At 36.4% G+C, this 23,901-nt stretch overlaps 1 protein-coding gene across 6 annotated transcripts in view; it reads right to left on the bottom strand.

The window, feature by feature from the left end:
* ADGRB3 (adhesion G protein-coupled receptor B3) overlaps nucleotides 1–23,901 on the bottom strand; it is an 880,860-nt gene that overhangs the window by 528,968 nt on the left and 327,991 nt on the right. For 5 of the 6 annotated variants that reach the window (XM_063442965.1, XM_063442970.1, XM_063442966.1 and 2 more), the window contains one exon: nucleotides 16,823–16,984. The exons of the other annotated variant lie outside the window; for it this stretch is intronic. In XM_063442965.1, the coding sequence (XP_063299035.1) occupies nucleotides 16,823–16,984 (162 nt within the window). The remainder of the gene's footprint in view (nucleotides 1–16,822; nucleotides 16,985–23,901) is intronic. 6 annotated transcript variants of the gene reach the window in all.

The following is a 23,901-nucleotide window of genomic DNA, read 5'->3' as shown; positions in this document are numbered from 1 at the left end:
GTGTAATATGGGAATTTTAGCAAATGGCTCAATAAAGATGGTTTGCTGAAGCTTAAATTACACCCAGTTTGCGACAGTGATTTATCTCTATGTATCCTATGGGAAGTACATTGGGATATCAATCGCACTGAGTGAGTGAAACTATACTCTGTAATCAAGGGGATTAGCAGTTGGAGCACACTGGCATATTTCCCATTTTCTAGGTAAGATGGAAACCTTTAGGGAGGTTTTCTGCTTAGACAATTGTTTGGGTTAATAAGTAGCTGGAAGAAGGTCAGGGAAGAGTAGGGATTAACATATGTAGAAGATAGGTGAAATGGCAGCCTCTAGGTGGGTCTCTGAGTAAGGGGATGTGGAAGGGGATGTGGAAGTTTATCTAAGCAATTATTTAGCAGCAAGCTTTTACATGGTTGAAGGCAACAGGTGATAGTAGCAGCAAGTGGCAGGAAACAAGATTTCCTTGGCTATTTAATTGAATATATATTTACAAAAAAAATTTAATGTATCCATTTCCAAGAATGAGATGCTAAACTGTTGCAAAAAAAGGTATAGAATATAAAATTATATTTATATTTCAACTTTAAAGGGAAACTATAGTCACCAGAACAACTACAGTTTATTGTATTTGTTCTGATGAGCAGAATGATTCCCTTCAAGCTTTTTTTTGCTGTAAACACTGTATTTTCAGAGACAATGCAATGTTTACATTACAGCCTAGGGATACCTCCACTGGCCACTCCTCTGATGGCTATTACAGATGCTTTCTGGGGCACTGAACGTTCCTCATAGAGATGCATTGGTTCAATGCATCTCTCTGAAGAGATTCTGATTGGGCAGGGCTGTGTTTGGCTTGTGCTGGCTCTGCCCCAGATCTGCCTTTTTGACAGTCTCAGCCAATCCAATCCTTTCCTATGGAAAATCACTGCTGATTATGTCAGCCAAGTAGACAGATCAGGGGCAGAGCTAGCAGCAGCAGACAGGAGCAGGTATGATTTTACTATATTTAGGAAGGGCAAGGGGAGGTCAGGGGGTCTAGATTGTGTTTTTAACACTATAGAGTCAGGAATACATGTTTGTGTTCCTGACTCTATAGTGTTCCTATAAATCTTGCAATAGAAGCAGGATATCAGACTAGTTATAATTAATAAACTCTGTTTACACTCTTCCACCTTTACACATAATAAGAATATCAAATTCCCTTATTACTATGGGTGAGTTATAAGGTATATGTCTGTGTGTTTGGGGCTAAATAACAAACTTTTAATGATCCCAGAGAATGGCCCCTACTCATTCCACCAATCCATGTGTGATTAGGTCAAGGAAATAAGAAATTGCTTAGCAGGGGAATATAATTTAATAATATTAAACCAAGTAATGCCTTATCCCTATCCTATGTCTCAAAGGATTAGGGCAATAGTTAAACAGTCCCTCCAATGGCAAGAGGCCCCTGATGTCCTAGCCACAACAGTGAAATTAAAGTACCCTCCCTAGCTCCTCCCATAAGTACTAAAATGTGGGAAATCTAATAAAAAAAACTTGACAGAAAAGTTACTTGTCAATGTCTTCATTTAAGATATTCTAAATCACATCTTTGTCTCAAAAATCATGACTAAACAAATGTATTGCTCCAAAATTATTCAGACTGCTTGGAGAATGCAAGTGTAATGTACTCTTCATTTGGTATGTACCTTTATATGCCCTTGCCAAGTTGAAGAGGTACGCAATGACAGTATTTCTGTGGACAAGTATAATCCAGTGGTGATGCTATTATTCATATGAAACCACTCCACAGAAAACCAATGCCTTTAGTCATATATTTTTATTTACTACATATATTTTTATTTACTACACGGTTACTTGTAGTTATTTTTTAGAAAACATATTTTGGTTTCCTGTCGAGTGGTTTTATTCCATTTGGAAGTATTTCTCTTTCTAATTTAGAAGCTGGATATACAAGCTAGTAAATAGCAGGTTGGTATCCTCTGGACACATTGTTCCACCCCTCCCAAAAAACATTGGGCTCTAGTAAACTGACTTAATTAGGGGAAATTAATGTATGCCACTTAATTAATTCGATATATTTATGAAAACGTATCACAAATGTCAAATCGCTTGCTTTACAAGAGGTTTAATTGAATGAGAAATAGTTTAACCCAATTGCAGCGTCTATTACATTTTTAGTGGTAACTTTTTTTTCAGTCAAAACAGACAATCTCACTTGTGTGCTTGCCATAGCACTGATTATAGAGTAACATAATTATCTCTGTCAATTTATTGTGTGAATTCAGCCTGATATAGATGCAAGTGACCATCTGCAGTGTGAACTACAATACTTGTATAGTAGCTATAGTTGGGAATTTAGATGTAAATGAGGTGAGCTGCAGACAGTATTGTTAATTAAAAAGAGGACTTAGGAAAAGCACTTGAAATCAGTTATTGAACAAAGGTTTGAGAATTAACAAATGCGAGGTACAGATCAGTAGTGTTATAAAACTAGGGAGATAGTAGTAGGGAGACGCCTCTCATAAAATAAAAGGAGTCAAATGTCAAACTGATTATGAATTGTCCTTTAGTGTACTTAAAGCTTTCATTTATTTCAACTATGATTGATAATGTCAGTATGTTGAAATATTCGCCATGACAAACGTAAGATTTTAAAGGTATGCTTGTATGTGAATCAAGGCACTAAAGCTGATTTTTTTTTATTTTTTTACATTTTGCCACAACCAATACAATTTATATAAGTATAGCATTGTGATGTTTGAGTAGTCACTAATTACACTTTCAATCAGGTCAGGATGACTTCTACTCCTGTTTTGTCAGTCTGTTTTCTCATTTCCTTTCCTAACCATTTTTATGGTAGCTAAATATTATTTTGAGTACTAAGCTCTGTCCATTGACATGCCAAATTAATGTTATGAATCAATATTAGGAATTACCATTAGGTAAATGCTCTGCAAGCAACACTTTTAAAGCAAATAAGCCGGCAAGTAGAATTTATTTCTGGTTTTGTTTTTTACTATTTTTACGGAACAACTGATTTGGGGTCTATGTCATCCAGAGGTGTCCAAATAACATTTTCCAGGGGAGAAAATTTGTACTGTGTATAGGTACTGTCAGTCTCATACCCCATATTAAAGGAAATGCAAATTTCAAGGGTTCACTTGCCTCCTCTTGCACCCCAGCTATTGTCAACAACCCCACTGGAATAGTCAGAGATGTGTAAAACTACAGTCTACTTTGAGGATATGGTAATTTTACCTGCTTTGCTTTGTATTGTGGTGTATTTTCCTTTTGCTCTTATGGAATTTATTAAATATGACATTTGAATCATGCACACTTCAATGACTGAAGTCTTATAAGATCTGAGTATAACACTTAAAACATTTACGAAGATAAGCATGGAAACTTGTAGCAGTGGTTCTAGTGCATTGTTGTAATAAGGTGCAGATCCTCTATTTTTGTCCAAACCATTTACCCAAGTATACCCAGGCACCAAAGCACACCTCTTTGCTCTCAATGTCATAGTGAGGAAGTTATAAGTCCTCATTAACCCCTCTTTGGCACTATAGCTGACAGAATCTTAACTCTGTCTGAAAACATTAATATCTATTCAGCTGAGCAAAAACAGCTGTAACTCCTGCTGCAGCCTAGCCCTGACAGTATGTCATTGTATGGAGCGAGAATGTAGCTGTAGCCATATGCAAATAGCACCATAACCACTACAATAAGTTATAGTAGTTATGGTGCCCACAGAGCCCATTGTCTCTTTTAAAACACATGCTTTCAGATCTGTTTTAAATCACAAAACTATAAAATGCATTGAGAAGAGAGTTGATAAAGTGACTGAACACATAAATTGTGTCTGATAATCAATGCAATTTTTAAATTTGCTTTATTGGGAAAAAATAGGTAAGGACGTAGAAAGGAAGACTAAAGTTAAAGAATAATGACTGTGATTTTTTTTTTTTTTTTTAAAGAATATAAAGTACATGAGACAATACGTCTCACAAATTAGATACATAATTAATTGAATATGAAATGTAAATGCACCTTTAGAAAATAATTTAAAAAGTGGTCTAAAAGTGGTAATAAAGAAATGAAGGTACTTTGAAATGTGTCTAGGTCCTTAAGACACATCAAAGCCAAATGGCAATATTTGTAGATTAGCTTGGCCAATTTCTTTAGATAAAATCAGTTAAGTCAGGGCTGTAGGCAAAGTGAAAAAGAACCCGAAGGAAGCCACATGTAGTGTACTCCAACACACCAGCTATCTGCTTCTCAGTACACTGGCTTAGCTGTACAGATAACATCTTTTATTAAGACTAGTTCAATCTGCAATTTTTATCAGAGTGAAATATTAACTGCTAGGAAGAGCTTTCCTTTTGTTATTTATATCTGAATGTCTGGTATTTTGTTAAATAAAATTCAATTTGCGCTTTATATTTTTTAATTATTGGAAAATAAAGATATAGGTGCGCATTCACTGTAACGGACATTAAATATTTATTTTTAGGGAAAGTCACTATAGATTTCACAAGGGAAATAAATAAATTTTAAAAAAAAGGACATATATTATTCTCCAGATATTACATTCCTGACAATAGCTGTGACACTTTATCCTGCTGGAAATAGCTCTTAGAAAATGGGTAGACGTGGTAATAAAGGCTTGCACATGGTTACCAACAAAGTATGTTTTTGTCAGTTAGCTAAGTTAATTCCTTTAACTTAATGCCCATTTTTATCTAACCAATCATTAAAGGGTAACTATCACTTCTCTGGAATATACCTTATTGAGTAAAGCATTAAAAATCACATATACATCGTTTAACCTTTTTTGATGAGATGCCCACTTTTCTTTTACATTTATATTAAAGATGTATAAAATCACATCATAATCCAGTTAAGACAAAGCAAAGTCAGTGCAAACAGTGTAAATACAGTATTTAATTTAATTTCTCTTCTTCTCTGCTTTGACAATGAGTGACACGGAGCTAAAATGGAGGCACGTTGCAGAATGGAGATGTGTGGATTTCTGCATATAATTTTATTTTAAACTTCACAAATACACATGTATTAACATACAGTTAAGTAAACATAATATTAAAAACATGAGAAGTGACAGTTACCCTTTAGGAAGGCAGTTTTGCTCACAGAATTGACTTTAATTGGATTTTTCAACTGTTTTTCACAACATTCTCTGTAAATTCTAGAAACCTTTTTTGCATAAAATTCCCAGGTCATTTATTCTCAATCAACCATGTCCATCACATAGTTAAAGTCACTTAGATCACCAAGTGATCTGCTGATGTCGATCTGGGTGGATATGCATTTTTGGAAGCTGTTGCTAGTACTTGGTTCACTATGCTTGCTAATGGGAAGGATGGTGGTGGTATTAATAATAATCTAATTGGCTGTGCTATTCTGGTACTGGTAGGAGATGATGATCCAACTGTTTGCCTGAAATGTAATGGTATGATTCTACTGCATATAGAGATGGGCTTAGACAAGTTACAAGTGCATAGTAGGTGCAGTAAATTGTGGACTGGTGCCTCTGCTCTCCATACTACCCCTTTCTTCTTCTGTGTCCTCCTGAATTAAACAAATGGTGGGTGAAAGAGCAATATCATAATTTCTTCACCATCGCCATGACCAGACATAGGGGACACTATTTGGGTACTTTGTTCTACCTTCTTAGTAAAGAGTGGATTTGATGACACCAACAAATTGAAGTTTGTGCATTAAAGCTATCTTGTGAATAAAAAAAAGGTTTTAAAGCCAACCGTTTTTTGATGGAGCTTTGTATTCCGACTAAGTATCTCCGCAATGTCAGCTCCCTCGCTGCTACCAGAGACTCTGGAGCGATTCAGACACAGTTGTCGAAGCTTGACTGGAGTCTCTGAGGATCTCTTCCACTGGACAAGGCTGCAGCAGTTACTTATCTGGAGACCTTCTCTCCTGTAAAGCAGTGATAATAGCTTTTTCCCCTGAAAATTAGTTGAGACTGAATGTAGGGGGTAGAATTATCTTTACTGCACAGCATACTATAGCTATTTAAACACAACAATGCTGACTCTATCTGCAGGGGTCTTTCATACAAAGCAATGTACAGTACAATTACATTGATTACATTATCCTGAGCTAACACAATTGGCTCCGTGCTGTGCCCCTAAAGTCCTAGAGCCACAGCACAGAAGATGGCCGCAAGAAGCCCCTTTCTCTAGACTATACCACCACACAATATATATCCCTGGAAAGCTAATCACTGAGCACCCTTGCTTCTAAAATAGCACCCTATCAGAGAATCCATGCCAGAGTCACAGCCTGTTAAGGTTTTAACGAGTCTCGGCTATACTCTGATCCATCCAGGTGTTACAGGCATGCAGTGGCTCCTGGTCTCACAAAGTAGTTCCCGGACCTCGGGGGAAGGTATCCCAAGTATTCTCAGATGCATCCTTGCCTACCAACTTCCCTGCCAAATAGATTTCTATTTGAAAGTTGAGGGAGGGAGTGATACCCACTTAAAGAATGACCGGACCTCAGAACAGTCCAAGGAACATTTCCAGAGTGTTTCAGGGTATCTCCTGGTCAGGCGTTCAATGTGTATAACAAGTCCAGGTGGCTGGGAAGCACAGTAAGCATCCATGGACCCATACCCATCCCCACAGTGACAATAGACATTTATAGTCCCAAAGCCTATGGGCAGGAAGTTGGCCTTCAAGCCTCTCCAAAATTCTGTGGCACGGGAACTTCCATCACACTTTTCAAGTTGTATATGGAAGCAGGCTCCTTCCCATGATTATTTTTTAACCCAAGATACCTTCATTTCACAGAGGTTAAATCTTTACCTATAATCATGGAGGTATTCACAGTAGTGGATTAATAACTGATACACAAAAAATCCTCATGAAGAGCATACATTCTATAGTATCACTCTAGTAAAAAAAATGCTAGAATTTTAGAAAGATCATTAGTATAAAATAAATACAAATAACTGTTTTTACTGTCACATGAAGTAACTAGCATATTTCCCTCAAGTTATCTAAGCATTGCTGATATTTTGAAGTAGAGGCTTTTGGAAAAATCACACAGGTCACTCCACAGAATATAAAGACTTAGTGAGAGCCCGGTCCAAGCATTGTCTCTTGACTTTCAGGCAACTTAAGCTATTCCTCATAAACTCATAAAAAAGGTCATGCGGACAGAAAACCCTAATGATCCAAGGAAAACCAAAGTATGAGGAGTCAGATTTATGGCCAGCATTGCATGCATTAGGCCTGAACAGGCCACTGTTTATAATAAAAGAAGTGCCAAATATGTCAGTCGAACTTTGTAGAGTTGTGTTTTAAGATATGCATCTCCATGCTCAAAGCTATGCCAGCTATGATAGAATGGAAATCCAGCAGTGTCTTTCTAGAAGAAATAGCTAGAAGAGTAGACTTGTCAGAATCAGTGTAACCAAATGGACTTTTGGCATACAGCCTCTACAAAGACTATGCCATTTGTGGTAATGGGAATGTTACCAAGTAAAGCACACAGTCTGTCTGTCTGTCTGTCTGTCTGTCTATCTATCCATCTATCTATCTATCTATCTCTATCTTTCTTTTTTTTTTTAACAACCTGCAATATAGCTATCTTGCCTTGTCCATAAACATACTGCTAAATAACAAGGTTAAAAAGGTTAAAATCTGGTTTAAAAAAAAAACAGCATAAATCGAAAATAAATATATGTTTTAGTGTAAAGTATTATCAAGTTTACATTACTTTACCAAAGACTGTCTCATAATATAAGAATTATAAAACAAAATTTAGATGAATTGCTTAATAATAAATTGCCTGGTCTTAAAATTTTGCCTACAGAGGAAGACATGAATTAGAAATATTAGAAAATGTTAAGTGGAAGGTTCATTCAGCTTTAAAACATAAGAATATTTAATGTGTTTGTAAAATCATTTATACTGTATTGTTTTTGTTTTTTTAACAAATATCCATAGTGTAACTTTAAATATGCCTTCACATATTTATATTTTTTGTGAGCTTCAATGTCTATTAATGTCTGCTTTAAGGATCCTGTATACTGTGGGAGTCTACACTAACATTCTAGCAATGTATGAAGGTCATCGGTCTGACAAACTATGTTATTGAAAACACTCTAATTAAGCTATACATCAGTTTTTAGGTTGCTCATTTCATACAATTTCTCCGCTTTTGAAAATGCCATCAATGTGTATTGCATTAACAGACAAAAGCAGGAGCTTGCTGAATTAAAGTTAAATTGACATATTTTTGTCTATTAATCTTTAAATGCCTAAATTAACCTTGACAGCTTCTAAGACAAAAAGCAAAGACTCCAGGAAACCGATATATGTCCAAGTACATTTTTTAATTTGAAGAGCATTACACTAGAGGAAAACAATACAGCGTCAAGAAAAATTAGTCAGATATATTAACCTCTGTTTCTTTGAAGGAAATGAACTAGCACCATATGATATATGTATTTTCATTTGCACAAAATCAAATGTTATGTGACTCATTGTACTCGGTGTGCACTGCATTCTGACTGACATGCTCACAAAATGCCATTCTATTGGCTAATGACTATTTGAAGCAGATATGTAATTCATTATCATAAGATATCAATATATTCTCTCTTGTCATTCATTGTTCGACCCAAGCCTGGAGGGTCCATGGTGGTGAATGCCAGATTTTCACTTGCCAATAGCTAGTGGTGAGTTTAAATTTTGATTCCAGCTATATCATTATTTCTGACAAGCACCGGGCTATAACTAATATTTTACTGGAGTGCAAGCATTGGACAGTATTGTATATATATATATATATATATATATATATATATATATATATATATATATATATATATATATATATATATATATATATATATATATATATATATATATATTTATATTTATATATATATATATATATATTTATATTATTATTACCTAAAGATCTTAAAAACTAATTTATTAAGTGATTTATATATATATATATATTTACAAGTAGTTACAAGCAGTGTTTGGTATATAGGTGCTGCTGATAAAAATTTATCATATTAGATATACCATATTTTTCCGTGTATAAGACGCCCCATGCAATTAAGAAATACATATTTTAAGCATAAACTTTGATCTTTTAGAGGTGACTTCCTAGGAGAACAACACACTTCTCATTCGTATGCCTCCCCTTTGCTACAGTACTCTGTGAAGTTAATGGCTCCATGGTGCTTGCCGGGAGACTATAGCTCCGACAATACAGCAGGTGGTCTGAGGGCATGCTGGGACATCACATTATTATTTCCTCTGCTCCCCAAACCCATTTTCTCCCCCATAAATATAAATCAGAAAGCAAGACCTACCTGAGGCAGAGAATACCTTAATGTGGCTGCTCCTTTTATGGTGTGACATGTCTCAGGAGCTCTGTTGGTGGTAAGTGCTGATGTCTGCTGCAGCATATAGGGTCTATATAGCTCTTATAGGGTCTCTTCCTCCTTACCACAGCATTCAGAAGTGAATTAGTGGGAGGGAGATGAGGTATGTGTGAGGGCTTCGGCACACTGAAATGTGGCAGGCGCTATCTTGGCTTGGTCCCGCGCACAAGTGTTTTGTTTTTTTTAACCCCTGCAGTGACATTCCGTGTATAAGACGACCTCAATTTTAGACTAAAACAATTTAGAAAAAAACATAGTCTTGTACCTGGAAAAATACGGTATTTAATGTTATATATCTCTGATTCCAGTTGTGAGAATGGTTAAAAATCCCAGATTTTACTATTAACATGACGTAAAGTCATGATTTTATTAAAGACACAGAGGTGAGTATTATGCATAACTCTTTCTTTAATTCCCTCAGCAGCAAAGATAGAGAGGAATATAAATATATCAAAATGAGAAAAAACTGTATAGCAACACAAGCAACCAATCACATAGAGGAAGTGACTATAAAAAGCTTGTGTCTCCCAAGATCCCCCTCTTTGTGGCGAAAACCGAAGACCAGTAACCACAAACTGAACTCAATCACTGGAACCAATAGGAAACCAGATTGGAGCGACAACTTCAAGCTAAAAGGAGGACAGAGAAAAATATGGTAATTTTCAAACTCCAAACCGGAATACACACAAAACAAGCCCAGGTAATCAAACCAACAAAACAGAATACCTGATTAATAAATAGCCATATCATAAAAATCCATAGAAATAACCAAAACATATACAAGGAGAAAACAAACCGAAAACTTACCGAATCATCCAAATGTTGTCGCATCACAAATACCTCCATAATCTAAAGGATGGGTGGGAATTATACTCGCCTCCGAGTCTTTAATAAAATCATGACTTAACGTCATGTTAATAGTAAAATCTGGTAATTTTATTAACGACATGGAGGCTCCTATTATGCAGGTTCAAAGCTGAGCCACCACTTGAGATGCAATGTGCTCAATCGGTCTTGAGTAGGAATCACGGAAAGTTGATTCTCACAACCAATCAGCAGCCCGTAAAATATCCTCTAAAAGACAACTAACCAATAAAGCCTTAGATGCCATTGCTGCCAGCACTGATTGGGGTGTAAAATTGACATATCTATTCCAGCCAAAGCTAACAGCCAACGAACCCAATGCGCCAATGTAGGAGTCGACACTGGGAGATGAAGAGTGCAGAAGGAAATGAATAGAGGGTGAAGATCCGGTGAGGGTAGGGATTGAGTAGCATCCAGATACGTCTTCAGACATTCTACTGGGCAGAGTGCCGGAATACCCTGGAACCTAGGGTAAACAAAGAATTTTGAGGCCGACTTCGTCCTCCTGGAGATATTAAAGGAGATACCCTCCGGGTAAATGTAACAGCATCCCAATCAAGTGCCCTGACATCTGACACTCGCTTGCAGGAAATCAGGCAGAACAACATCACCAGCTTAACGGACAGTTGCTTAAGCATAAAATCCCAATTCGGATACCAAAATGTCAAGAACTGTAACACCACACTGACATCCAAAAAGGCAAAGAACCTAGCTTTAGGTGGATCCGGATCCAGAAGGAGATTCCGGAAGTTTGTAATCGAGCCTGGGTAATCTATCACCATATCCAGTAACCGAGGGAACCACAGCTGCGATCTCCACTGAGGAGTGACCAACACCATCGTACAGTCGGTGGACCAATTTCTAGAGCATGCGCACAATCAAGTTGAAATCAAGGGGAAATATGGGTACTCACCATAAGGGCATCTGCCTGACATGACATCTTGAGGGTAGCGAGAGTTCCATGGTCTCCCTCTGGATGGGAAGAAGGTTGGAGCCTTGGCGTTGTGGAATCCCCACATAGGAAAGAAGGAACGACGGGCAGGTGGACGGCTCCTGAAAATACTCTGTTCATATTCGCCTGGGCCTTATCAATCGCCATGAACGTCTTCACGTAAGACCAGAGGTCCTTGACGAAAAACAGCATCTCTTAAGCAGTGGGACCAGGCTCTGATATGATCATATTTGCTAAGTTAGGGTCAATCTTTAAGATTCTTCCAGTGTTCGGCCAACATAGCCGTATTGGCATTGCCCAGAAGGCAGATAGCTTGCTGAACCCAGACGATGGCTACTTCCAGGTCCAACTCCGATTCACCCACCTTAACGGAGTCAAGCATCTCATATATCTTTGACAAGTTCCCCAGCGTGTCCATGATCTTATCCTGACAGCTCTTTAGAGAGAAGTGAAGACCCTTCTTGGGCTTCCAGCCTGAGTTGTTCAGGAACTGGGCAATTTGCAGGTCTACTTCAGGGGTTTTACTGGCAGGGTCGGGGACGGAAGGCCCGGGGCATTCTGCATGCAGCTTACTGCACCCTTCTTTAGAGAGAGGGATGTGCATATGATGCGCTCTATACTGGGCAATATGCCCGGGGGTTCCCACTCAGCCGACCTGGGTTGATGCAGCCTGAGCGAAACTATCCTGGGCGGTAGCGGCAGCCACAATAAGGGTTGCCGCGATAGGGGGAATGTCTTCCTCACTATCAGCCTCATCATAAGAGGCATACTCCATAGCCTCAGAGTCAACCTCCTCACTCCAGTCGGTATCCAACCTCTCTTCATGGGACCTAGCCTCTTTCCACAATCTGGCCATTTTTGCCCGGTCCAGGGCTCTTTTGCGCATTGGGAGCGTGCCATCTTTGACCGCCTCAAGCGTGTCCATCATGGCAGGCAGTATCTGCATTGAGGATTGGAGGTGAGGTGTTTTGCCTTCACTGGACACTTACAGGCCCCGGGCATGGGAGGGGCAGAAGGAGGTCCAGTACCCAGGAAGGCAAGGGCAGCTGCCGAGGGCAGCAAACGGGCCTGTACTAACATCTGGGATAGCGATGACTTCCTTGTGGGAAGTCAATTATCTGGCCCTCAGGCCCATCACACTTAGACTGCATGGTGCAAGGAAATGTATGAAAGGGTGGCAAGGTGTAACGAATATACTATGATGAGAGGGTTTAGTAACCCACAGGAAGAAGCAAGGTACAAAAAACCTGCCTGGTGGTGTTCCCACGGGACCCAAGAGCTGACAGGACCGTGTAACAGGCAGACCGGGTGAGAGCTGTTGCAGCGAGGGAAGACGTGAAAGAATATCCCTAGCTTGAGTCATTGTGCAAGTTTGACATAATCATGCACAAGTAGCTCTGTGTCACAACCAGACTACATTTTTAAGCTAACAAACAACACCTTGAATTAGGTAAACAAGTAGAAATATGTAAACTATATAGAATTTATAGTGCCAATTAAATTAATATGAGTGAAATAAAAATCATCTCCAGTCTTAGGGATATCGTCAAATGTTTATATACACTGGCCATTTCAATTAAACAGATAAATATTTATTTTTATTTTTTTGCTGGAGCAACTAACCTGTGCTTATCATCCATACTTTTACAAATACATTAGAGAGTAAAGATGAATGTCAGAATAGTCCTCCCATTATAGGAGAATATTAGGAATTTTATTTCCAGAAATAAAACACAGACTTGCCGTGATCTGGCTGTCGCTGTACTGTAGAAAAAATTTAGAATTGTATGTAATAATACTTACTAATAATTAAGAAATAAGATAGCATCTAAAGATGTATATTGTGTTAAAGCTATGTTTGTAAATACTGTAGTTATTAAGTTAAATGTTGTACTCAATTATGCACAATAGCCACTTAATTATCTTGCTCCGTTGCTTCTGAGCAAGAAAAAATTATATAGTCAAACATGGCTGCTCATTAAATCTAGTCACGGGGAGACTGCAGAAGCAACATATCATGGTCATCCCACTAGTTCAAAGCCTACGAGTGGCTTATGGTTACAGTCTGATCTGGAGAATCTTTGTTTCATGCATCTAAATCAAATTTTTTGATAGCGAGGAGAATATATACCACTCCACTACTGGTTCTGTCACTGAAGGGTAAACCGAATACGAGTGAGAATAAAAGTACAAATGCAAACATTTATTTAATAGATTAACTCTAATCTGTTAGATCATAGAAATTAAATATACTTTTATATGCTTGTTGGGTATATTATGTGTGATAATAGCATAAATGCATACCCCCAAAATGGGTGTCCTGTAAAACAGGACATCAGTGGTTTAGGTAAAAACAAGCAGGTCAGTCGCATCACTGCCCAATGAGGGTAGATCTATTTCAATGTTCTCTGCGTGGTCCAAGCAGGACACCAGGGAGCTAAATCGGGACGGCAGGACATAACCATAATGTAGGCACAATCTCACTTAAACTATGCCCTTCCTGTATATCCTAGTACCTTCTGTCAATTTAATTATGTCATGGTAATTTAGCAGGGTTTAAGAGAGCTCCCAAAGCACTGGAGTTCAATAAAAGCTGTGATGCTCAAATAAGATACAATACAATATCATATGACCATGCTTCTCTCTTGTAAGACTTACAATTGTCAAATGTTCTGAAACAGGATGCTGCTCACTGTACATTCTACTAATCAGCTCAGAATATTATTGTTTTTATTTTGTATTTTTGCTCCTTCTTTGTCAGTTCAATAATTGAGTTATTCAATGAAGAATTCCAGTCATTTTGCCTAGGCCCTTGATATCCCATGGATAAGAGGACTTGCCTAGAAAAGCTTGCTTCTTAGACTCTAGTATATAGAAACGCAGGTAGCCTTAAAAGTAGGGCAATTTATTGTTACATATGCAACATTTCAGCTCACTGGAGAGTTTTTATTAAGCCTTTATAAAAAGCATAGTTACATTGGTAACACACCCACTCACACAAACACCCCCAACACACACACACACACACACACACATACAAGTTATGCTAAATATGCACATAAATATTTTCATTTGTATGATTCAGTCCTAAATCAAGTGCATTCACCCAATGATCTAACCATCTATCCTGTTTCTCTATCTATCTATGTGTGTTTTAATTTACATAGTAAATGCTCATATGAATATGTTACAAAATAAGATCAAACCTGAAAACCTGAAAAAATGTATATATATATATATATACAAATACTTTTTTGTGTCCTGATGAAAGCTCCTGTGAGGAGCTGAAATGTCGATCTCTGTCTTCGAAATAAATGAAGATTTGATGTGCTGTCAACCCTTGAGTGCCGGTATTTTTTGTATCCTATATATATATATATATATATATATATATATATATATATATATATATATATATATATATATATATATAATTACATTAACCATTGCAGTCTGTATCACCTTTAAATTGTAATAACTGGTGATTGGACTTTGTTACTTAAAAAGGTTAGTGTATTATCAACACATAAAATAAAATGTAAATTATCCTTTTCAGGAGAGGGTCATCAATTAATTATTTTTTACCAAAGTGCTATTGCTTTATCAACAGTTAATATGCATTTAATAATTTTATATCATTGCAAATGCAATGTTATTCCACTGTTTGTTGTAATTCACTATTAATTTGAAATGCTATGTGCTCCAAGTGCTGAAAGTGAAAACAGGGAATTTAATAAGATCTACTTGACATGTTTTCTAAAATACACTATTATTGATATTTTTTTTTTTTTTTTTTTACAAATATATATGCCTAACTAGGATTTTTCTGGAGTTATTCACAATTAGCACTAAAAATACCTAAATGCTTTTTTTCCCCCATATGCTAGAGAGTACAGGGATCTTTATTCCCAGTTTGCATGCACTGTGCATAATAATGATAATAATGTACTTTAGTAAGCATAAATTTGGAAAATGTAAATTATTCCTTAATAGCATGACATATAGAAAGAATGAAGTAGAATGCTTGTTCCCTAATTAAGATCCCTAATGTGCAGATGCAAAAAAGTGTATGCACCCCATAGCGAGTTCTGCAATCTTTACCTTGAGCACAGTATGCATTTACTCCAGAAACGTTCATTATCAATAAGATTATTATGCAAATGTCTGTTCTAGGAAATGATGTGCTATAATTGTGTAACATACATATGTAGAGTTCATGTGAAAAACATTTTAAGGGATAGAAAAAAAATCTTCCTATATTTAATGTACTACTAAATGTTATGCCTTATAGCTGACTGTTCTCATATAATTGGTGAGAGTGATTGGAAACTGCTTATAGTTTTTTAAAGAAATTACCCATTGTGTTCTGTGCAAAATTATTTGTGTAAATACAAATATTTGGTCTGACATAAGGCACAATGGTATATTTGTGTATAACATTTTATTGCAAAGTGGGTTACTAGTTGGCGGATTTCACCTTTGAATATATTGAATGCTATCTCTACTAAACAATAATGTGATTTTTTTCAAAAAAGAAATTAACATTTATTCACTGACCACTGAGTTGTGGTGAATTTGAGTTGGAAATGTCCTGCAATATGGACTTTCTTTAAACTTGACACATTTAGATAAAATGAAAAATAAAAGATTGTCAACTTATCACAACTATATCATTAAACAATTTCCTAGTTCTTAAAATGAACAATCTTACTGCAATTTTTCAGAGGTTCATACATTTAGGAACCTCTATTTGGCCTCTACCCCATTCCTCTGTCACAAATATTGAACATTTTAACCAACTCTATATTTCATTTTGTTCCTGCATTGCCTGTGATGCATTTTCATCCATCACTCTGTACATGCGCCTATCAAAAAAGTATTCAATGCTGCTTTGTTGTCATTCAATGCCTATATGACCTGATGCATATGGACTTGTTATTTGTCTCCCCTCTATATCATGTTTCGTATTCTGTTACCTACTCTTCAATAAAGTTTGATTAAAAAAAACATAGATCTCATTAGCCCAGGGCCTTTATTTTTTTCTTAAAACTTCTTAAATGTTTGATTATTACGAGCAACACATTGGTTTTGAAAGGGTTCACATATCTCTCAGAAACGCAGATGGTTACAGTTTATGTAGGGATTATTGTTTTATGTTCTGAAAGACTCAATTTAGATTTAGGTCAAATGAATTAGATTATTTTTATATAATCATGGTTTTATATTAGAAACTGAATACGTATAATTTTACTAACTATTAATACAGATGAAAACATACCTAATGAAAATTACACGACAGCTATCAATTTTTGCACTGTAAAAAAAAATCTATAAAAATGACAACTATAATATAAAATTAAAAAATAATTTATTTAAAGATTTTCAGCCAAAATCTGAAATTGAAGATACGTGAATTAGTTTAGGAATACATTTAAATATTAACCTTTGAATGCACACATAATCGAGACATAGGAGAAGGAAAAAATATTGCGTACATTTTTGCATTATATCTTTTTACAACATTTAAATTTGTATTGATCTGCGTCTAACACTACCTGGACAGAGGGCAGTGTTATTGCAAACCCTTGTTTCTCTTAAAGGGCTGCTGCAGTGTGTCCCGTAAGGTGGTACACAAGTTCTGGCTCGCACCTGCGACCCTTGACCACAAGTAACTGAACATGTACTCCACTGGGACCACTCTTCAACACCAGATTCACCTGTATGCAAGACAACAAATAAAAATGAATACAGCCTTAAGTATCAATATGCATTTGTATTTTTACTCTGATGATGTATCAAGAAAATGTGAAAATTACATGTTGCAGTGAATGTTGAAGGGCAGAATATCAGTTTAGAGATAGAGGTGAAAATGTTTCATTTTACAAGTTTACAAGCAATGTTTAATTAAATAATAAAATCATAATAACAGTAATAATAAAGACATTGAAAAAGGACAATACAACACATACCTATCCCACTATTAGTACATGGTGCAAAAATGGAGAACGTGCAAAAATTGTCCATTACTTGAATAGCTCCTCCTCTAACCTTCAACATAGGCAATACATAGTTAATGTTAATATAATGGCTCACTGGCCATAGCCCATCTACACTAAAATGTAAAATTAATTAGCAAAACTCATGTATTTATTTATCTATTGGTATCTGTCATATAACATGTAACCTGTTTCAAGTTCTATACATTATAAAGTTACAAGGAAGAAGAATTAAAACATATTTTGCTACTTGGGGTATTTATTAAACTGTGATTTTTTGGGGAAGTGGTAAATAAATTGCAAAAGAAAAGCCAGTCAAAATTGAGAATTAAAAATCAATTTGGCTAAGACTAAAAATATTGGGTTTTTCAAACTAAATTACCGGTAATCCAATTGTTTTCAACACACCGAAGCTCAATAAAGATATACACAAGATATACTTTTAGTTGGTCTAAACTTTGATTTATTAAGTTCATTTACAGAAGCACTCATGTATAATTATGTTTATTAGCTAATAAAAGCAAGCATTTTATAACGATTTTAATTTTGGTGACCTCATCCATCATGTTTATTGTAGACCTATATGTTTTATTTTCATACTCTAGTCTTTCTGTGACCAACATATTCTGTACTCCTACAATAAAACTGAAAAATGGCCCTACAAAATATTTAGTTAATTTTAAATGTTACTATGCCATGTTGCTATATAATAATATTAATTAGCAGTCTCTGAAGAAGAACAAAGGTTAATCTAAATTTGAAGTTTAAACTCTTTGATTTTGATCTAATTCACAAAGTGATATGTAATGTGGCTATAAATAGAATATCACAATTTAAAAACTAAAAACCTTGTAAATGTTTAGTATTTTAGAATTAATAGTTACCCATTTGAATAAAACATTTATTCACTTAATATATAGCATATAATTTGATTATATGTATATATATATATATATATATATATATATATATATACACACACACACACACAGATAAGTGTATGTATATGCAGGGATCAGTATACATATATTTGGGATATAGGGATTGTCAAGTAGAAATTCCCCCCTGAATGATATGCTCTGGCTTGTGGTAGAGCATAACTTTTAAGGTCTGGCTAGCAACATAAGACTACATATTTTAAACCCTGATTTAGATCTATATATGTAATTATACAATTTATTTTTCCTCACATTATATGGAATCTTCTGGCTAAAATACATCAATACTGGATATATATATATATATATATATATATATATATATATATATATTTATAAATATCCAGTATTGATGTATTTTAGCCAGAATATTTCATATTTATTTATTTATTATTGCCATTTATATAGCGCCAACAGATTCCGTAGCGCTTTACAATATTATGAGAGGGGGATTTAACTATAAATAGGACAGTTACAAATAAACTTACAGGAACAATAGGTTGAAGAGGACCCTGCTCAAACGAGCTTACATTCTATAGGAGGTGGGGTGTAAAACACATTAGGACAGGAATTTACAATCAAATAAGGTGGGCTGCCCTTTTGGAGAGGGCAAGAGACAGGTATGTGAGGTAAGGGTTAGTCTTGGTGGCCATAAGCTTTCCTAAAGAGATGGGTTTTAAGGCACTTCTTAAAAGATGCAAGACTAGGGGAGAGTCTGATGGCGGTAGGCAGGCTATTCCATAGGAAGGGAGCCGCCCGCGAGAAGTCCTGCAAGCGCGAGTTGGCCGTACGAGTGCGGACAACGGACAGGAGGTGGTCACGGGCAGAACGGAGAGACCGAGAAGGGACATACCTATGGATCTGTGAGGAGATATAAGAGGGGCTAGAGTTGTTCAGTGCTTTATAGGTGTGAGTTAGTACCTTGAATTGACTCCTATAGCATACAGGAAGCCAATGTAAGGACTGGCAGAGGGGTGAGGTGTGAGAGAAACGACTAGAGAGGAAAATCAATCTAGCAGCAGCATTCATTACGGACTGTAAGGGTGCAGTACGGCTATTGGGGAGACCAATCAGGAGAGGGTTACAATAATCCATGCGGGAAATTACTAGAGCATGGACAAGCTCCTTGGTAGTATCTGGTGCAAGAAAGGGGCGGATGCGGGCTATGTTTTTAAGATGGAATCTACAGGATTTGGCAACATGCTGGATGTGAGGCTCAAAGGTGAGACCAGAGTCAAGTATGACGCCAAGACAGCGCGCTTGCAAGGATGGACTGATGTTGGTACCACAAACTTGGAGGGAGAGCGAAAGAGGAGGATCAGTATTAGGAGGAGGAAAGACAAGGAGCTCAGTTTTTGAGAGATTGAGTTTCAGAAAGCGGGAGGACATCCAGTCAGAGATGGAAGAAAGGCAAGCAGTGACACGTTGCAGGACGGCAGGGGAGAGGTCTGGGGAGGAGAGATATAGCTGGGTGTCATCAGCGTACAGGTGGTAGTGAAATCCAAAAGAGGTAATAAGTTTGCCAAGAGAGGCAGTATAAAGAGAAAATAGAAGGGGACCAAGGACGGAGCCTTGGGGAACTCCAACTGAGACAGGGCAAGGGGAGGAGGTATCATTAGAAAAGGAGACACTGAATGAGCGTTGGGAGAGATAAGAGGAAAACCATGAGAGGACAGAGTCACAGAGACCAAGCGATTGAAGAGTTTGAAGAAGGAGAGCATGATCAACGGTGTCAAAGGCCGCTGAGAGGTCAAGAAGAATTAGTATGGAGTAGTGGCCTTTGGATTTAGCTGCGATTAGGTCGTTAGTAACTTTGATAAGGGCAGTCTCTGTAGAGTGGAGAGGGCGGAAGCCAGATTGAAGAGGGTCAAGGAGAGAGTTGGAATTGAGGAAATGAGACACACGGGTGAAGACAAGTCTTTCCAGAAGCTTTGAGGAAAAAGGGAGCAGGGATATGGGACGGTAGTTAGAGGGGGTGGATGGGTCGAGGGATGTTTTTTTTAGTATAGGTACTACAGTGGCATGTTTAAGGTCAGCAGGGACGATGCCAGAGGAGAGCGAGCAGTTGAAGATGTGTGTTAGAGAAGGCACGAGACAAGTGGAGAGAGATCTAATAAGGTGAGATGGGACAGGATCGAGCGGGCAAGTGGTGGGGCGAGAGGAGCAAAGAAGAGCAGCCACCTCTTGGTCAGTAGCTGGGGAGAATGTCTGAAGGGTAGGAAAGGCATGATCTATGTGTGATTGAGAAACAGAAAGGCAAGGAGGGGAGCAGAGACTGGGCCCCTTAAAACAGCATTAACACCCAGCACTCCCAAGCAACCAAGTCCTGCTGAATCTTCAGAGCACACATATAATGTGTGTGTATATATATATATATATATATATATATATATATATATATATATATATCCAGTGTTTATGTATTTTATCCAGAAGATTTCATATAATGTGAGGAAAAATAAATTGTACAAATTGTGCATATCTACTGTACGTGACATGTTGAATAACCAGAACGACTGCTGAATCTTTGCATTTCTGACTTGATTTTGCTGCAGAACAAATAAAGTCCTAATAAATGTTATTTGAAGAGAAAACTATTATCTTCAATGTTTGCAATGCCTGTTGGTCAGACATCAGTTCTGCAAGCAAATGTAGCTGGGTGAGCTGCTCTTTTAGCAACAGAAGAAAGAATAAGACAAAATGCCAGCAAACATGAAATACCCTCTGTGATTTCCTGTTAAAAACCCTTTAAAGAAAAAGAAAAAAAGCTGAAAGTAGAAATGTCACCTTTTTTATACTTTCTCTGCTACCATGACATATACTTTGAAGTAGCGATGCCTTGTCTGCTGGAGCCAATAAATGATACCTAATTATGTTTAAGGGCCTCTTTTACAAAGGGATTTATCAGCATGCATTATGCTAGTTATTATTCATTTATTATTTTGCTACAGACATGGATTAGATTTTTAATATTTTGTCATGCTCTGTATGCTGAGTGAATTTTTACAATATGAATTCCATATGTGATTTATTTTACTGTATTACAATGACTGTGGTTCTGATTACGAATTTGCTATAAAAGAAGATGTTCAATGTTCTCTTGAATCTAAGATTTGTGTTCTGTCGGGTCCATGCAGAAATTCCAATTTATTTCAACGAAATAGATAAAGCTGGGTGTAGCTGTTATAAGTGCTGTAACTGCTCACATAAGATGTTTTTTTAAAGCACAATGCTGATTAAGTCTAACAAATTTAACTACTTTTGATTTATTTTCAGTCGAACTTCGCGTCTAATAGTGACACCCTTTTAATAAATTTGAGCTATTAGACTGTGAGTGTTCGGATATTGCACATGGCTCCAATATAACAAGTTTCACTAAGCATAGCCATATTGCAAAATATCGCTAAATGAAGCATAATGCAATGTCAACGTGAATAATGCTTTTACTAGCTTTGAATAACAGTAATAAAATGTATAGGTTGAGGAAAAACTGAATTTCTTTGTTGTCTTGAGTTTTGTTCAATTTTAAAATGGAGGCTAGTCAGAGTTTAATATGGTTGAAATGGTTTTCTAAAGTAGCAGCTTAATGGATGTTATCAAACTACAAGTTCTATGATCCTAAGCCAGACTATGCTCAGCTATATTGTAACTAAAACGCATGGTAATTGTAGTTCAGCAACAGGTAAAGTAAACATATTGACTAATTCTTTGCATTGGACATTTCATTAAACCAATCAAGAGTGAAAGTGATTAGGCGTATGCTTATACTGTATTAGACAGATTATCAAGGTCACTATTTTGCTCAGGTGTTTTTTTTGTGATGATATAGGTTATATGTTATTATTCTTGATACAATCCATTTTTCACATATGCTATATGGTGTTTATAGCTAATTTCTCTATTGTGCTCTTTTATAATTTATTTTAAATAGTTTAGCATTATTATTAAAAATAGTAATTATGATATTTGGACAAGCAAGGATAGTAAATGGGGTTTTGTCATAGATAATCTATACATTTAAGATAGAAAGAAAAATATACTGCGCATTATTTGTCTTTCTTTATAGTCTATCCGCCATTTAAATACAAGTAATATGAAATAATCTGATGGCCTCAACTACAGCAGGACCTCCTTTTGTTTTCACAACCAAAATACTTGATTATGTGTTACAAAGGTAAAATGCTATCTTAGAATTATTGTTGCTCTTTTAAATAAATATAGAAATACATTAACAACTATAAATAAATAATATAAAATACTGCTTAATGAAATATAAATTGGTGGGATAAAGCAATGGGCAGGAAACTTGCAAAAATGTGGAATTCACCCGAATAAAATTCCTGTTAATTGATAAATCAATTACAAATCTCTGAACTGAATTTACCTGTACAGGTGAAATAACAGGTAAAATGATTTGGAATCAATGTGTTCAACAACTTATTGGAATTTTTTTGGGTGAAACGGCTCAAATTGTTTGTTGCACGAGGCTAATGAGTAGGGGTCCTACAGATCTTGTTATAAATGAACTCTACTGTGGGACATGGATTAATGTTTACAAATAGGGGTTGTTTAAACAACCTATCTTTTCCATTGAGTAGTGAAATTATAAACAATAAATGAAGAGAAGGGTGATCCCTGTCTGAATCAGACAGAAACTGAGCTTTTTCATTTTAGCCATTAACATTTTCTTATATCCCCTTGATGAGCAGGTTTAAGGGACATCTTTTTTTTATAGTAACATTTAAATCTTTTTTTACTGTCAATTCATCTTTGCAAATAAGTATTTTTAAAGGTGCAGTTTTCAAGCTGGGGCATTCAGAGTAGACAATGAAAATGTTAAATGGAAAAAAAGAGCTCAGATAAATTTTACGGTAAGAAAAAAAAGTAGGATCCTATTACCTGTTGCTTCCCCTTAGAGGATTGATCATTTCCTTATTTTGTGTTTAGTGCTTCGAAATTGCCATGGTGTGAGGAGCGTGTATCTCGAGATAAAATGCTGCACATATAGAGATAATTGAGGTTTCTACCAAAGTCCCCCTTCAGCAGCATCATTACCCAGCACAGGAGAAGAGCTCCGGGCAGGCTAATGTTAATTATGAGCATACAATAAGTTTGCTAATGATGGACATCCAATGATTGCACTGTTCCTTTCATCATGACACTCTCTGGACCTGTCTTAATTTCTCTCCCAGGCATGGGTGAACACCAATGTTGCTAATTAACTAGGTCAGGGGTAGGTAACCTTTGGTACTCCAAATGTTGTTGTGCCTATATTTCCCATATTGCTCTTACAGCCATAATGCTAGCAAAGCATCAGGGGAGGTGTAGTCCACAACATCTTAAATTCCAAAGGTTGCCTGACCTAGATCCTTCTGTAACACGATGAAAGGCAGATCGTGCTGCATAGCAAACGTGGTGCTGGATCGAAACCATATTACTTTATTTTACATCTAAAAAGAAGTGGGAATGGCAGTAGGAAGAGTTGCAACAAACTGTGTTTTATTTAAATTATTTTAACTTTGGAAAGGTAATATCATTACATAACCATTTTGTACCTAATAATTTGACTAAAAAAGCTCTAGCCTTTAACAAGGAAAAACATCTTTATAGGTTTTATGATGTTCAATAACAGTGTGCTATTAAATGACATCGATATTTATTATGAGGTGCTCGTGAGTGAGTTTCAAGACTGTATCTACT

The sequence above is a fragment of the Pelobates fuscus genome, chromosome 2 (assembly GCF_036172605.1).
Source record: "Pelobates fuscus isolate aPelFus1 chromosome 2, aPelFus1.pri, whole genome shotgun sequence".
In the NCBI taxonomy this organism is placed as follows: domain Eukaryota; kingdom Metazoa; phylum Chordata; class Amphibia; order Anura; family Pelobatidae; genus Pelobates; species Pelobates fuscus.
This window is presented reverse-complemented; position numbering and strand designations above follow the sequence as displayed.